Source organism: Triticum dicoccoides, chromosome 6B, assembly GCF_002162155.2.
Source record: "Triticum dicoccoides isolate Atlit2015 ecotype Zavitan chromosome 6B, WEW_v2.0, whole genome shotgun sequence".
In the NCBI taxonomy this organism is placed as follows: domain Eukaryota; kingdom Viridiplantae; phylum Streptophyta; class Magnoliopsida; order Poales; family Poaceae; genus Triticum; species Triticum dicoccoides.
The window spans coordinates 185035091-185050500 of NC_041391.1; the positions used below are offsets into that span (position 1 = coordinate 185035091).

At 44.9% G+C, this 15410-nt stretch overlaps 2 protein-coding genes, 1 non-coding gene and 1 pseudogene across 3 annotated transcripts; 3 read left to right on the forward strand and 1 right to left on the reverse strand.

The window, feature by feature from the left end:
* Window positions 1-2610: 2610 nt before the first annotated feature.
* On the reverse strand, window positions 2611-4739 carry LOC119322972 (CBL-interacting protein kinase 26-like). The gene has a single exon (XM_037596522.1). The coding sequence runs from the start codon at window positions 4449-4451 to the stop codon at window positions 2976-2978; it is 1476 nt and encodes a 491-aa protein (XP_037452419.1). The 5' UTR covers window positions 4452-4739; the 3' UTR covers window positions 2611-2975.
* A 179-nt stretch (window positions 4740-4918) lies between these two features.
* Window positions 4919-8676, forward strand: LOC119322971 (formin-like protein 10). Its single transcript, XM_037596521.1, has 6 exons — window positions 4919-5399; window positions 5774-6404; window positions 6487-6964; window positions 7043-7242; window positions 7373-7608; window positions 7695-8676. Exons 2-6 carry the CDS (start codon window positions 5879-5881, stop codon window positions 8511-8513), a joined length of 2259 nt encoding a protein of 752 aa, XP_037452418.1. The 5' UTR covers window positions 4919-5399; window positions 5774-5878; the 3' UTR covers window positions 8514-8676.
* A 2335-nt stretch (window positions 8677-11011) lies between these two features.
* LOC119321022 lies at window positions 11012-12563 on the forward strand (annotated as a pseudogene).
* LOC119326958 lies at window positions 11791-11877 on the forward strand. Its single transcript, XR_005158299.1, has one exon. It is a non-coding gene; the product is annotated as a small nucleolar RNA R24 (small nucleolar RNA).
* Window positions 12564-15410: the final 2847 nt, after the last annotated feature.

Sequence of the window (15410 nt, forward strand, 5' to 3'; positions counted from 1 at the left end):
CAGGGTGCCGGAACAGAGCTCCAGATGGGATCTCTTTGGTATAGAGACTTGCGGCGGCAGAGTCGAAGTTCTAGGGTTATTTCTGGCGGTTTCCCTATTTATAAGAATTTCCAGGGTTGAAATCACGCGAAAAGGAGCTAAGATGGGCCCACGAGGCACCAGCCCACGACCACCCCCTCTGGGCGTGCCATGGTGGCTTGTGGGGGGGCTCGTGGCTCTTCTGGTCCTCCCACGAAGCTTCGGGGGTCTCTTTTGTTCCAAAAAAAATTGTCAAAAAGCTTCGTTGCATTTGGACTTCATTTGATATGGATTTTCTGGAAAACCAAAAACAAGCAGAAAACTACAATTGGCATTGGGCACTAGGTCAATATGTTAAGTCCATGAAAATCATATAAAAGTTATATAAAAGTGCACCAAAACCATATAAAATTGTTGTAAACATGGCATGAATACTTCACAGATTATAGATACGTTGGAGACGTATCAGGCTGCTGCGACACCCCCCGCTGGCTGCTGGTCGCCATGGAGAAGTCCGTCCTCAACCCCAATTTGCAACGGATCCGGCCCCTGATGGCTTCGGCCGCCGATCTCGGGTGCTGACTCTGCGAATCTGGTGGTTGGAAGTGGATCCAGGGGAATCCCTTGGCCGGCGCGGCGGCCACTCCGAAGGCGACGCCTTTGGGTGTTGTTCCCCATGTTGGAGGCTTCTGAGAGGATCCCCTTCCTTCCACCCCTCCCAGGAGCTCAGGTGAAAGCCCCAGGCCCACTGTTCCAAGCGACGATGACACTATGGTGGCGTGCTCCTTCCTACAGGCATCGTTCGGGGGCTGCTCAAGCGGTGGTGGAGGTGGCGGCGGTTCGATGACGACGTGTTTTGGCCAGGCTACATCTTCTGCTCTTGCTCGGTCCCTGTTGCGGTTGGTCTCGGCCATTAGTGTGAGGGGATCGGTGTCCTTCTCGGTGTCGGTGGTCCGGCGATTCCTATCCTTGACCGATGTATGGTGCTGCCATTTTCAGCCCTCTCCGTGGTTCAGCGCCTACGTTCAACATCTCATGTCAGACGTTCTGTCCTACCATTGCCGGCGACGGTGCTTGGGGGGTAGTGCCTCCGTTGCGTGTGGGTCTGCTCCTGGTGTCTCTCTTTGGGCACTTGGACACCTTGATTTGGGTTCTAGGTGAACCACTCTGCCGGCCGCCGGTGCGGCACCCATCAAGCCTGGGTGGAAGGGTGGTGGCCCTTTGCAGCGAGAGACAAATCATTGCTGCCCATGTTTGGTCCTTCGGTGGCAGTCAACGAACACAATAGTCGCATGGCGGTGCCCTCCTCCCATGGCCTTAGTAGGTTAGCTGGTGTAGATATAGTGGCGGTCGTTGGCAACTGCATGGTCTGTTCTTGCCGGCTGTGAAGTTGCCTTGAGTTGTTCTACTTAGCACCTTGTACCCCTCATTTCCGATGTTTTCCTTTGTGTATGTTGCTGCCTGTAATCCTGGCCGGTTGATGGCTTTGTTAATTCAAAGCCGGGCTAGGTTCGAGCTCTTCTCAGGCTCGGCCGGCGCCTTTTCTGTAAAAAGTAAAAAAGAAGCCCTCATTGTTTCTCGGCAATGGGATGATGAGCACAGAGAACTGGGAGCACAAACTGTACTGCATGTCTGCATTACACAACCCAGACACAGTAGTTCCATGTCCTAAGTCACCCTTTCGCCCTGGATTCAGTACACATCAAGGGAATTAATCAAATGATAGAAGGGATTATCAGTCAGAACCTGAAAATGCCTAGCTATGGAGAAACCAAGAGGTTTGCTCCAAATCATCAGCGCAACGCTAATCGGAACACAAATCACGCCCAATGTAACATGAAGGTTCCAAGCCCTTGCAGACAATATTCCCAGCAACAACAGATGATCGGATGCTCAATTGAAATCCAAAGTAGGATATTCGTTCATTCTCTTGTTCTTGATGATATTACAATGGGAATGACTAACCCATTTCTTTGCTTTTCCACCAACAAACTTAAATTATCTTGAAAAGTAGAAGGATAGACGAAATTCCAGGGGCGCTGTACGGCATCTCTCAACATATCTCGCGTGCAAATGCAAACAGGAAAAGTTACAGCAGGTGACAAATAAAACTGCAAGGCGGAAGGCAAACATAGATATCTGGTGAGCAGCGATGCAAGGTTCCAACATCTTACTCCCTCCGTTCTGATTTACTCGTCGTGGTTTTAGTTCAAAAACCACGACGAGTAAATTGGAATGGAAGGAGTACATAGCAAGGCACTTCCTGCTGATGCACCAGAAGATGATGTCGTTTCGCTATTAACACACATATATGACATAATCATTTTCTCAAAGAGGATATAATCATATAATCACGATATTTAGCTCCTTCATAAAGCACTAGGATATAATCATATAATCATGAACATTCAAAATACAAAAACTGGAAAGATGACCAACCAATTTTAACCAGAAAAATGATTTTCTAGGCTCCATATACAGTAGTTCTGGTCAATGTCCAGATTCCAAATAGATGTTTGTTCACTCACAAGGGTTCCACATATCACATGGTTACATCCATTACCTAGTTCAGGGTGTTCCTAGACATCGTGATGGTTGCATGCCATTTCTATTATCGCTATTCAATATCTTCAGCCACAGTGAACACAAATTTCTGCAGTGCACAAAGGTCCCCAAAATTGAGCGTGCTTTTGGCAAAGGAATATACAACATCAGAAGAAAATACAGCAATACAAAAGGAGCTAAAAAGAAGGGGGAAATGCCAAATGATAGGCAACTGATCTACTAACACAGGGTAAACCTGATGAACCAGTGACATGTATCCTGGCCGTTGCAATGCTCCGCATGGTTTATAGGTGCTGCCAACAATAGTTTTTGGTAGGTACTGCTGATGCCATGGCGGCAGTGGCTGCATCTCGTCCTGTGCTTTTGTGGTAGCAGATTGGCAATGGGGCCGATTACTCCTGTGGCTGCTGCGATGGCAAAGGTGATTGCTGGTGCTGCTGCAATGGCAAAGGTGATTGCTGCTGCTGCGATGACAAAGGTGATTGCTGCTGCAGTGATGGCAAAGGTGACTGCTGCTGCTCTCCTCGGATAAATTTCTCAGGGAGCGGGTGCGACTCGCCTTGCCACGCCCAAACCACATCCTTAAGTGCGGGCCTTATCTCATCTTTCATCAGTTGTTTATACTCTATAGTGTCTCCATTGGTTTTCTTTAATTCAACTAAATGCAAAGAAGGCGCAAACTCAAAAACCTCTGCATCAAACTCAAGAATGCCCTTCATTCCTTCCTTTGGTGCTGCCAATTTCAAGACACCGTTTTCTTTCTTCTTGATTTTGAGCTTCAATTTCTTGGCCACTTCATTCAGCTTGGCAAATATAGCCTCTGCTGGCTGCCTAGTGGTAAATCTGACCTCCCTCCGGCCATACTTCTCCTCGAACAAATTGGATAGGTCAAACCCAGTTGAGAGAGAAATTATGTCAAAGGCATTCAAGTTTGTGAGGCTTGATGACGCTTCTTGGTTAACCTCTGCATTGATGCCTTCTGTTGATTCAGAGGTTGTGGGTTCACCTTTCTGAACCTTATCTCTTGTTTCTTGTTTAATCTTCAGTCCATTTACATCAACGGGTTTCCTGTACCAAGCGCTTCTCTTTATCCTTGAAACAGAAGCCCTAGTGCTTGGGTCTGGATCAAGAATCTTATACAGTAGATCCTTTAGCTCAACAGAAAAAGGGCGAGGGCATCTATATTCAGCCCTGGAGATCTTCCTATACATCTCTATAAGATTTGTGTCGTGGAAAGGAAGGAAACCAGCCACCAGCACAAATAGAATTACTCCACAGGACCATATGTCAGCCTTCGCACCGTCATAGCCTCTCCTGCTAAGCACTTCAGGGGCAACATAAGCTGGAGTTCCACAGGTGGTATGGAGGAGGCCATCTTGTCTCGTGGACTCGGCCAGGGCACTTAGCCCGAAATCAGAGACTTTAAGGTTTTCATTCTCATCCAGGAGTAGGTTCTCCGGCTTCAAGTCGCGATGATAAACACCTCGGCTATGGCAGTAGTCCACGGCACTGATGAGCTGATGGAAGTATCTCCTCGCAGCATCCTCGCTTAACTTTCCCTTGGTTATTTTGTTGAAAAGCTCGCCGCCTTTGGCATATTCCAAAACAAAGTAAATCTTGCTCTTGCTAGCCATTACCTCGAAAAGCTTCAACACGTTGGGATGCCTTACCAATCCCATTATTGAGATCTCTCTCTTTATCTGCACAATTAGGCCAATCCTTGAAACCTTCTCCTTATCGATCATCTTTATCGCAACAGCCTGCCCAGTTGCAAGATTCCGACCATAATATACCTTGGCAAAGTTCCCTTGCCCTAAGTGCCTCCCGATTTCATAACGGTCCATCAAAATCGTCCTCCTTTCATCCATTATAGCAATCTATCTATATTTAGAAAGCCGAATAGTGCTTTCAGCGTCCACTATGCACTACGTTTACCGTGGTCTATTAATAGGTATGTGGCCTACCACGACAATATCCCACTCCTGTGCTCCAGACGCAGGTGTAACGCACAAATACCGAACCAGTATGGAGCCTCCACTCTTGTGATAACTCAACAAGGAAATTCTGGGCCAAACTCCCCGGAGCACTTCCGAGTTTTCCAAGATAAATCCGTTACGGTGTCACCAGTCCAGAACTGCAACGAAAGATAAACAAGCCAAATCAGAACAAACACAAATGGGGGTCAAGTTGTTACAAACGCACAAGCATATTCAGAAGTCCATGACAAAATTAAGAAAATCCAGGATAAGTCTTTCAGGGACTATTGCCTGTCTCATCGTGATTTCGCAAGCATACATACATAGCACCGACGGTTAATTTGCCTAAAGAAGCGTATCTGCCATTATTGGGGAAAAAAATACTTATCCAACCATCCAAAGCACTGAAATGGCAACAATTGGGAAGCTAATCAGGTCGGCCAGCTAGTGGTATGAAATTAGACACCTCGAGAAGGTCGATCAGACCGTAATCGGTCTGATGCTACAGAGGTACAGGGTTTCCGGCTGCTCCAGTAAATAGCTTACCCAAAAATAAAATAGAAAAAGAATCTAGCCATCAGCTTCTTCTTCCGGTTACCGGAACAAGAACATGGCAGGGGCTAGCACCGAAATCCCTCCCTCTGTACCACATCAGCAAAATCCCCCTATTCTCCGCAGGGCGATCAACTAGCCGGCCAGGGACGGCCGGCAGAAGACAAAAAGGCGAGAAGGCACTACTAGGTCGGGAAGCAACCGGCGGAGGCCGCCGGCAGATCTCTCCGGCCGGCGGAGCGGGCTAGCGAGCACCATCCGAAACTTTTGGTTCTGGATGGGGATCTCGTAAGTACTCTCATTCCTGTAGGATAGGGACCGATGTAATAGTACAGTTAGTTGTAGATTTCTTTGCTTTGATCTTAAAAGAACTTTTGAGTACGAGTCCCTTTCATCTTGTCCTTAAAAAATTAGGCCGTTGTTGTTTACTCACGCAAAGAGTATCAGTTCAACAAGAACTTTCCAGCATGAGCATCACAGACTGTTTCTGGACCTTTCTAGTCATTATTTTTAGTCAATTAGCACTCATCACTACCAATTTAATTTACTTCTTGTCTCACAGAATATGTTCAATTTGCTTACAAGTAATCCTCGCCGTTTGCTAAGTTTGCTGAAGAATCATATAATCCTCACTGTTTAGGATGTTTCATGGATGGATGCAGGTGGACAAAATACGGTCAATTTGCTTACAAGACGTAGTTGGCGCGGAGGAGACGTTTGCTTATGATGAACCGCCGAGCCATTCTTCAAAGGGTGAACTGAAGACGATGCTGCTTATGGAGCTTCTGGCCCTTCTTCCACCTGACAAGTCTTCTGTTACTCACGACTGTATCCGCGCAAATTATTTCAGCTTGGGCATGTCACAAGAATTTATCAACTATCTTGAGGACCAGCAGTTCTTGCCTGGTTCAAACTTCTATCCAAGAAGACGGCATTTGGCTGATCGAATGGTTGGAGGTGCTCCATCCTCCGGAGGTCAAGCTCCGTTTCCTCTTTCTCTGACGGAGCAACCATTTACACCTCCCAACTCTCCGAACACCGAACCTCGCAGCCGACATCTCGAAGATAGACCTGCAAAGAAGCGTCGGGGAGTGCCTCCCCCAGTTTCACCTTCCGATAAGCAGCACAACTACATAAAGTTGGTCTTGACTGTTGTGCTCCCGACGGCGGCGTTCTCGTTCATTGCTGCATTTCTGATTTTCTACTGCTGTGGGTGCAATAAGAGCAAGGTCTCTGTCGGTGAGCCTAGAGATGACCATCCTCTTCTTCACATGCAGTTGGCTAACACGCCTGGTGAGGCAATATCCCTTCTTGTGAACCTATGTTGGATCGTTCTTGGTGTGGTATTATATCATATAGCATCAATTTCATGCAGGCTCGTCACCTGTTATCCGTGCATCCTCCAGTCAGCTTCACAAGGATGATCCAGGGGTCAGGACTTCTAAGGCCGGAGGCAGCATGAGTCGGTGCTTTCCATGCTGTTTTAAAACCTCAACTGATGTGTCAACTCCCCCGCAAGCTACTGGGGGAACACAGAACAACACAAGTGATGCTCCTAAACCAATGCCTCCGCCGCCGCCGCCGCCGCCGCCTCCACCACCGCCTCCTCCTGTCAGGAAGGCTGGTCCTCCCCCACCTGCACCTCCCAAAGGCTCATTAGCAAGATTTCCTCAGATGTCACCTGTTGAGTCAAGTCATTCTGAAGGATCATCTGCAAGCGAGCAGGCCAGTGAATCATCTGAAGCTGAAGTGGGTGCTCCAAGACCCAAACTTCGACCATTCTATTGGAACAAAGTTCTTGCCAATCCTAACCAGTCGATGGCCTGGCATGACATCAAGTTTGGTTCTTTTCAGTAAGTTTTACACTAGCAACAAGTTATTAATCCATTTGTCTGCATTTTGATGCTTGTATCTGACAAACCATTTTGCAGTGTGAACGAGGATATGATAGAGGCATTGTTTGGTTATGGCGCTGGCAACAGAAACAACACCAAGGACAAGGAACTTGCCATGGCTGACCCTTCACCTCAGCATGTTTCTCTTCTTGATTTTAAGAAATCGTGCAACCTGGCAGTTGTTTTCAAGGCAATGAATGTCAGGGTAGAGGACATTCAAGATGCTCTTCTTGAAGGTAGCTGTTCGTTCATAAGAAACTATTGTTGATTGATCATGTAGCTTGCTTATTCATATGTGGAAAAGATGCATGTGTCTGCACATAAAGGCAGCATTTTCTGACATTTCCTTTCACTTCTGTTCTCTAGGAAATGAACTTCCTAGACTACTTCTTGAGACAATCTTGAGAATGAAACCAAATGATGAGGAGGAGCTGAAACTCAGGCTTTACGATGGGGACTACTCGCAACTAGGTCTTGCGGAACAAGTCATGAAGGCACTAACTGACATTCCTTTTGCTTACAAGAGGATCAGTGCTCTGCTTTTCATGTCATCTTTGCAAGAAGATGCTTCAAGTCTCAGGGATTCATTCCTGCAATTGGAGGTAAGCCAAGTGAAAGCAATTGACTTCTGTATTAAATCTGAAAAGCACTCCAACCTTTACTAAAATGACTATCTTTTTGGTGTCAGGCTGCTTGTGGGGAACTAAAGCACCGCCTTTTTCTGAAGCTGCTAGAAGCTGTTCTCAAAACTGGAAACCGTTTGAATGACGGGACCTTCCGTGGTGGTGCTAACGCGTTCAAACTTGACACCCTTCTGAAGTTGTCAGATGTCAAGGGTGCCGATGGAAAGACTACACTGCTTCACTTTGTTGTCCAGGAGATTATTCGATCTGAAGGTGTCCGCAAAGCAAGGTTGGCCATGGAAAGTGAAAGGACTCAACCTTCAGGAGATGATTCGAACGGATCTGTTCAAGAAGATGGCGAGTACTACTCCAAGCTCGGCCTAAAGATTGTATCAGGGCTTAGCAGTGAATTGGTTAATGCCAAGAACATAGCTGCACTAGATGCGGATGCTTTGTCTGCCAGTGTGTTGCAGCTCAGACGCGAGTTGCTGAACACAAAGGAGTTTCTGAACTCTGACATGGCAACGATAGATGAGAACAGCGGATTCCACCGCTCTTTGGTACGTTTCGTGGAACATGCAGAGAATGAGACCAACTTTCTGTTGAAAGAAGAGAAGAGGTTGAGATCATTGGTGAAGAAAACAATTCGGTATTTCCATGGAAACGATGTGAAAGATGACGGATTTAGCCTGTTTGTCATTGTAAGAGATTTTTTGGTGATGCTAGATAAGGCCTGCAAGGAAGTTGGGGCATCACAAAAGAAGGCGGCAAGTCAATCTCGGAGCAGTGGCAGTTGTAACCCAGCTTCCCAGTTAAATCCCCAGGAGAAACAGTTTCCTGCAGTACTGGATGATCATTTAGATAGCTCGGACTCAAATGATTAATTTTGGGATATAATATTAGGTGTAATCTATAGGTTTTTTTTTGCCTGAGACGATGTACAAATACCCATTTGCAGAGACATTACTGTATACATACAACTGCCACATACACATGGCTTAATACATGTTTGCAGAGGCATTGCTGTATACATATGCATGCCACATACACATGGTTATATCACACCTCTACATTAGTAGCTGATGAAATTCATGCACTCATTTTCTAACTTGAGACCCGTTCTTGCAAAACGGGATTCAGTTTTAATTCACAGTTTCCTGACCAGATTGCAATGACTATTTTGTAAGCACGTAAAAGTTTCTTTTATTAGAAAGAAGTTTCCAAAACCATGAGCTGATGTTCCAGCACTTGATATCTGAAAATATGTGAGACGCGGAGTTTGTGAGCTCGAGCTCATATGAGCCTCGATGAACAGTAGCATCATGAAAATATTTTTTAGATAAAAAATCCTAATTTTCTGGCAACAAACATCTATGTGTGTTTTACCAGCATGTAAATATTTGTGATGGTATCACATTCGTGAAAGTTTGGATAAAAACAAAATCGCCGCTCCAAAAAGGTTGTGAAGCATTGATTTTGTATTTTTCCCCAAACTTCCATGAGTGTCATTTCATCATGAATTTTGCATGTGGGGTGAAACATACATTGATGTTTATTGCCATAAAATTCAAATTTTTACTTTTATTTCACAAGATTTCACTGTTCATCTAAGCTCGTGCTCACAATAGCACTTTCGGTAAACTTGTCATTATTTTGGTGCTCATAATTCACCATGGACCTCCATAGATTCAACAGGGCTGATATCTCTACATGGGTTTAGATTGGTACTGTTCCAATTCATGAGCATGAGCAGAAGGTGGGACTGATGATATGTATGGACAAGGCTTCTTAAGAAACATGTATTTTTTTATTTTATTTTTTTGCGAAAAAACATCCAATCTATTCATCTTCAATCATGGCAGTACAATGAATACCAGAAATAAAAATTACATCCAGAATCATGGATGTATATTGTTTCATTAGTGTTTTCAGGAATTTTATAAAGTATTAAATGGTTGCATTAGTTTGTCCATTGGGGGACATTTCAAACATGTATTGAATCCCTCTACTTTGGCACAAGTATTATCCACGCGTCTCTGGGTGTGACCACTCTAAGAATATTGTCATCATGGACAAATAGAAACCCATCAGTGATAATTGGTCATTATTAAGAACTTCCTTACGAAAATCAGGAGCAGCCACCACAAAAAATATCTTTGTAGAGAGCAGCAACAGTGAGTAGTAGGGCCGGCGACAGGCATGACCCACCACAGAGAACTCGGCGCATCTCCCCTCCATCTCCCCATCATCGATTTCACATCAAAGATGTTAATTTCTCGCCGGAGGAGGTTGATTCCTCACCGGAGAGGATGACTACCTGTCAGATGAGGCCGATTCCTTGCCGGAGGACCTAGTTGGCCGACGCATGACCCGCTGGACGCCTAATCCTCCTTCTATGGCCAAGGTAGGCCTGCACCCAACGCCTAGGCATGTTTAAGCGACACTTTTTCTGCCTAATTTCTCATGCTTAATTTGAGTATCCATGTCCTTATTATGAAGTCATGGACGTAATCCAAAATTTTGAATAATGTTTAATCATTTATATACTTGTTGCCTTCTAATGACTACCCAATTTAGATTTTTATACCTTGTCCTTCTCAAGTATTTTGTTTTCAATTGCTATTTCTCTTTTTAAAAATCTTTCCCTAATTTCTCCCTAATAATAAAGCACGGATTGGGTCTCCGGTTCACCGTCGCGGCGTTTTTAAACAAAGGTCCCTGTGCTTTTTATGAGTTAACCCGCAGTCTATCCATACACAAAAGAAAAAACGGTTCGCTGGAAAACAAAAAAACAAAACACCCGTACGCAGAGGCCTCCCGTACGCAGAGGCCTCCCGTACGCATCTGCCTCCTCGATCCCTCACCCGTGCCCAAGCCACGCCATCCTCGCGCCGTCGCCGCCGCCGCCACACCTCCGCCATCTCGCCGCCGCGGCCGCACCCCTCCATAATTGCGAGGAGAGGCGTGGAGGAGAGGCTAAACCGGCGGCGGCCTTGCAAGGGCCTGCGGTGGCGCGGTCGTCAAGGACCTGTCGAATCTCGCCGGATCCGGTGGGAAGTGGCGCTTAGACAGTGGATCTCCAAGGAAGGCGGCCGGAGCTCGGAGCACGACGGTTGGCGGGCGCGGCATGGCATCGGGTAACTCTACCTCCTCTGCTGCCGAGCGCGTGAACCGCCTTCGTCTCCTCCACCCGGCCGGCAAACCCAGCCACCGAAGCTTCCCCTCACGCACCTTGTCCCTGCTCGTCCTCCTCTTGGTTGGACCGGGCGCTGCTCGTGCGCTCATTCACCTCGCGTGGACGGAGCAGAAGGGGGCCGGGGCGACGCGAGCGAAGCAGAGCAGTGCGGCAGGAGTCAGCGAGCATGGGGGCACGAAGCAGAGGCAAAGGCGGCGGCTGGCGACGGACTTGGCGCGATGGCGGTGATCCGATCGGGCGAGAACGAGGCAGGGGCGATGTGGTGGAGGCCCGGCGGCGCGGCTTCCTGCGGGTGCCATGGCGTTGGGTGGGCTCCTGTGCACATCCGAGAGAGAGGTGAGAGCAGAGAAATCACTACCGTTCCAAGGTCTCTGGTCTGGGAGCTTGTGAAGAAGAGCAAGTGCTTCTTGATCAAGCAGTTTGGCAACAGAAACACCAAGGTCAAGTTTCACAAGGACCCAACAACCTCTACAATGTCCGCTACTACAAGTTCTCAGGTCCATAGCTCTTCACACTTGCACTGTTTTTGGCGGGCTCAAAGCTGTTTATTAGTTCCTCTACAAGGCGCTAACTTGTTGTGGTCTGATGTGGTTTTTTAGGCTTAACAAACAGCAAGACCGTGGCGGTCCAGCCATCAGCGGGAGAGGAGAAGGCTGTTGTCCTGTCCACGAGCAAGACCAAGAAGCAGGACACCCATGCCAAGCTGTTGCACAAGACTCTAACGCGCAAGCAGTTCTGCAAGATGGCCAAGTCTGTCCAGAATCAGGTACTAACACAACAAAAATTCTTACTTGAAAAGTTAGAATGCACATGTTATGCTTGTTTCTATGCTGCAACTCATTTGTATGTGCACCTGCTCTTATATACATTTAACTGTTTTGTGGATTGTACTATTAACATTTAAGAAGTTTTTCTGTCATTGGGAAATTTGTTTTGGTCTTTGTTTTTAATTGGTAACGAAAGGTATTGTTGTGATGAGCCGTGGCGATAAGGATACCAACGGATCAATTGGTTATTCAATGAAATGCTTTTTACGCTTGGCATTGAGCTCAACCGATTAAGAAAATTGTTTTTGTTGTATATATTAGATTATTGTTTACACAATTTTCACGTTAGTGAGCACATATTAGATTACTTTCACCCGTTGCAACGCAAGAACATGGAGTTATTCTCATGTTAAAGTTTCCAGCGATAAGAATGGGCTTAGCCAACATCGCTCAGCTGCTGAAATTGCAAATTTGGTGTAGTTATTCATGGTAGAAATTCCAAATTAAGTGGTATATTTTGCCAGATTGAGAAACTGCATACACACCTTTGTCAATGCGCAATCTAACATCCGTCAGGTGCTGATCATAGGACTACTAAAGTAGGGGAAACACACTTAAGTTTGTTATCCAGAGTTTCTTCAGAAGCTAAACATCAGTGGCATCACAAGTGGGCTTCCTCATTTAATCCAAGAGATCTATCAAGTTGCAAAGATAACAACAGTGAACATGAAATATCTGAAAGCAAATGACCCGAGTATCCTCTACTACTTTGGTTTAGGTGCTATTTATCTTGCTCTGTGTTGAAATATTTTTATCTTCCGTAGATGCAAAGCATCCAGGATGTGATAAATCATTCACTGGATAATGGCATTTATATGTGGTTCCAGTCTTTTCATGGTGCAGGTGAACATGAGAATTCTATCAAAGATAAGTGCCCTTTCAAGATTGACATTGTTCTTTCTTCAGTGTAGATGCATGATATTACATGATTAAACATGCCAATTTTTTAAATTGATTTAGTTGTCTATATTATGCTCTATGTGCTATTACCAACAAAAAAGTACACCATAATATAAGATGTTATTACATGGACGGAGGGAGATTTTTAGCCTGCAAAGCAACAAATCTATTCCCAGTGTGGCAATAATGTGTTTGCACCAGTTAAGGAAGAATTTGTTTTTCACACTGTAAGAAACACTTCATGTTTCTTCCCCATCATTTAAGTGTGCCATTCTTCTTTGTTCATGTTGCTAATAGGATATATTTCATTATGATGATGTTCCATACTGCTCCTATGGAGTCGCTCTTTGGACTGTTGGACGCGTATATCCAATGAAACTACTTTTCCGGTTGTTGGCTGGAGCTATCACTATGACTGAAAATTTCTTTTCAGTCAAGAAACCAACGACATGTCAACACTTATCAGCAGTTTGCAATCTTTGTTAGACTATGCCTAAGCCAACGGTTAGACAATGTTAGGCAATGTACAAAACATGGACATGATTTATGTAGATTGGGCAGTCCCTTCAAACTGCATTTTTCAATCTTGAGTGGACGATTATATGTTTTCTTATAGAAAATTGACTATATGTTTGATGAATTGACTGATTATTTTTGCCCTATCAGATTAAACTAGGTCTTAATTTGAAGGTACAATTTAGGCTGCTGGTGCTGGTTTGTTTATTGTACTAATTATGCTCTTTAGACAGAGACATGTTGTCTTCATCATTCCTCAGTCATTATGAGCTGGGCATAGATCGGTGACCCGGTTAATCCTGATTTATTGCAACATATGTTTTCTCCACACAGGTCTAAACAATGCAACCTCTTTTTAGGTTGTGGAAATATGATTCGGATGGAGGTTGGACTAGAGCAATTAAAGGGATGTGACATTTTCTTCTTCCGTTGCAACGCACGGGCATATGTCCTAGTAATAATAAAGTACGGATTGACTCTGTGGGTTCACCGTCACAATACGTTTTTTCTTGTGAATTTACGCTTTCAGTTCGAATTAAAACATGTACACGAGGTGGTACTAATTGGGGGAACTTTTAATTAGAGAGTCGTACTCTAAACCAGCTGGGCCTCGACCTGAAGCAAGTACTTCACCTTTGGGCCGCGTCCTTCCTCTAATGGTCCTGCTCCTGCCACCTCAGACAAAAAAAAGATAAAAATAGCTCGTGTATCACTGAAAAATATGTGTTCCAATTGAGTATCAAACACGCGACCTCGGCTTATGTAAATCGGGCTGTTGCCAGCTGCCCTATAATATGCCTATGGTTATAACTGATTCGGCTTGTATATTAGTCCCACCTTGCTCTTTTAAATCAAATCCCACCAATTTATATATACAAGTGAGTTGAACTAGAATCAACCAGTCAAAAGAGACCCATTGAAAGAACATGTGGTGCCCCATGTTTGGTTTTGGTAATTGATGACAATCTCTATGAACTAATGATTGTCTTGAGTTATATTTGAAGGATTTGTCCATAGGCTTTTCTTGAAGTCCATGTGTTGGTTTCAAGGAGTTTATGAGTTGACCAAGGTGCTATTAAAAAATTATCCAAAGATTGGTCATGTGAGTGTTGAGCTTATTGTATGCATGTCTTGAAGAAGAAGATTGTGTGATCATTCATGTTTACCTTCAAGACATCATCCAAATGAAGAGAGTTGGAAAGGTTCAAGGTTGATCGAGACTAAGTCAAGAGTGAATCAAGTTGATCAACTCACAAAGCGTAGAAGATGTACCGAGAGGGGTCAAGTGATCCCATGGTACGGTAAGCATTGTCCATTGTGCTTTGTGTACTAACCCATGGTCTATGTGAGAGTTCTATGTGGGGTTAGGTATGTGTTCATGGGCTTGCGTCAAGAGGAAGATATCGCTCAACCCATGGAGAGGATGACATCAAGTGGTGATCGTCATCAATATTGTCGTGTGCAAGTTCAAGTGGAGCATCACGAAGAGATCAAGTGCCGGAATCTTGCCATCCATTGTGGTGTCAATGGACTTGTGAAGATGTGACGAAGAGTGGGTCACCCATAATGGAGTATGGGGGAGCAATCATGTAGTCTTCATCGACCCAACGCAATCAAGAAAGGTGGTCCAAGTTGAGGGAGTCAAGATCGTCGTCATCTAGCTCAAGTGGACTTCGTGCAAGGCAAATGTTTGCCCTTTATAGGTTTTATATTTTACCGGTCTCATGGTGATAGTTTGGAGACCGGGTTATAGGATCGATAGTCGTACTATCAAGGGGGGCTCTCAAGTGAGTAGCGTGATCGTATCGTTTGTCGAGAGGTCAAACCATTGCATCCTTGCATCATATTTCTTGATTCTTATTTGTATTTTATTTTGAGATTTTTATAACTTGTGGTTATCTTCGTGAGAAGATCTAGCACATCAAAAACGGATTTCATATGCTTCTTTCGTGTTTTCGGTGTTGGAGGTTTTACCGGTCTTTTTCGAGGAAGGGTTCTCACCATTTTCTCATGGGACTTTTATAATTTGCTTCTTATTGATATTTCTTTCAAGATTGTGTTAGCCCATGTCGTTAGCTTTCTAACAAACTTGGTTTCGTTGAATTCGGAGTCCGTTTGCAAAAGTTGTTGCAGTTTTGGTGTTCTAAAAAGGCTGCAGCGGTACTACCGCTTCAGAGCATTACCGCGGACAGGAGCGGATGTAATTTTTTACTACCGCTTCAGAGCATTACTACCGCGGCTACTACAATGGTAGTACCGCTCCGGACTAAAAACTCGTCACAAGTCCAGCGGTGGTAGGCACGGATGTATTTTTTTTAGTACCGCTCGCAAGCAGTAGTACC

Coding starts and splice junctions, on each gene's coding strand:
- LOC119322972 (XM_037596522.1), bottom strand. CDS start 4,451: ATGGATGAAAGGAGGACGATTTTGATGGACCGTTATGAAATCGGGAGG.
- LOC119322971 (XM_037596521.1), top strand. CDS start 5,879: ATGCTGCTTATGGAGCTTCTGGCCCTTCTTCCACCTGACAAGTCTTCT. Junction 6,405..6,486: donor GCAGTTGGCTAACACGCCTG/GTGAGGCAATAT, acceptor AATTTCATGCAG/GCTCGTCACCTGTTATCCGT. Junction 7,243..7,372: donor TCAAGATGCTCTTCTTGAAG/GTAGCTGTTCGT, acceptor TCTGTTCTCTAG/GAAATGAACTTCCTAGACTA.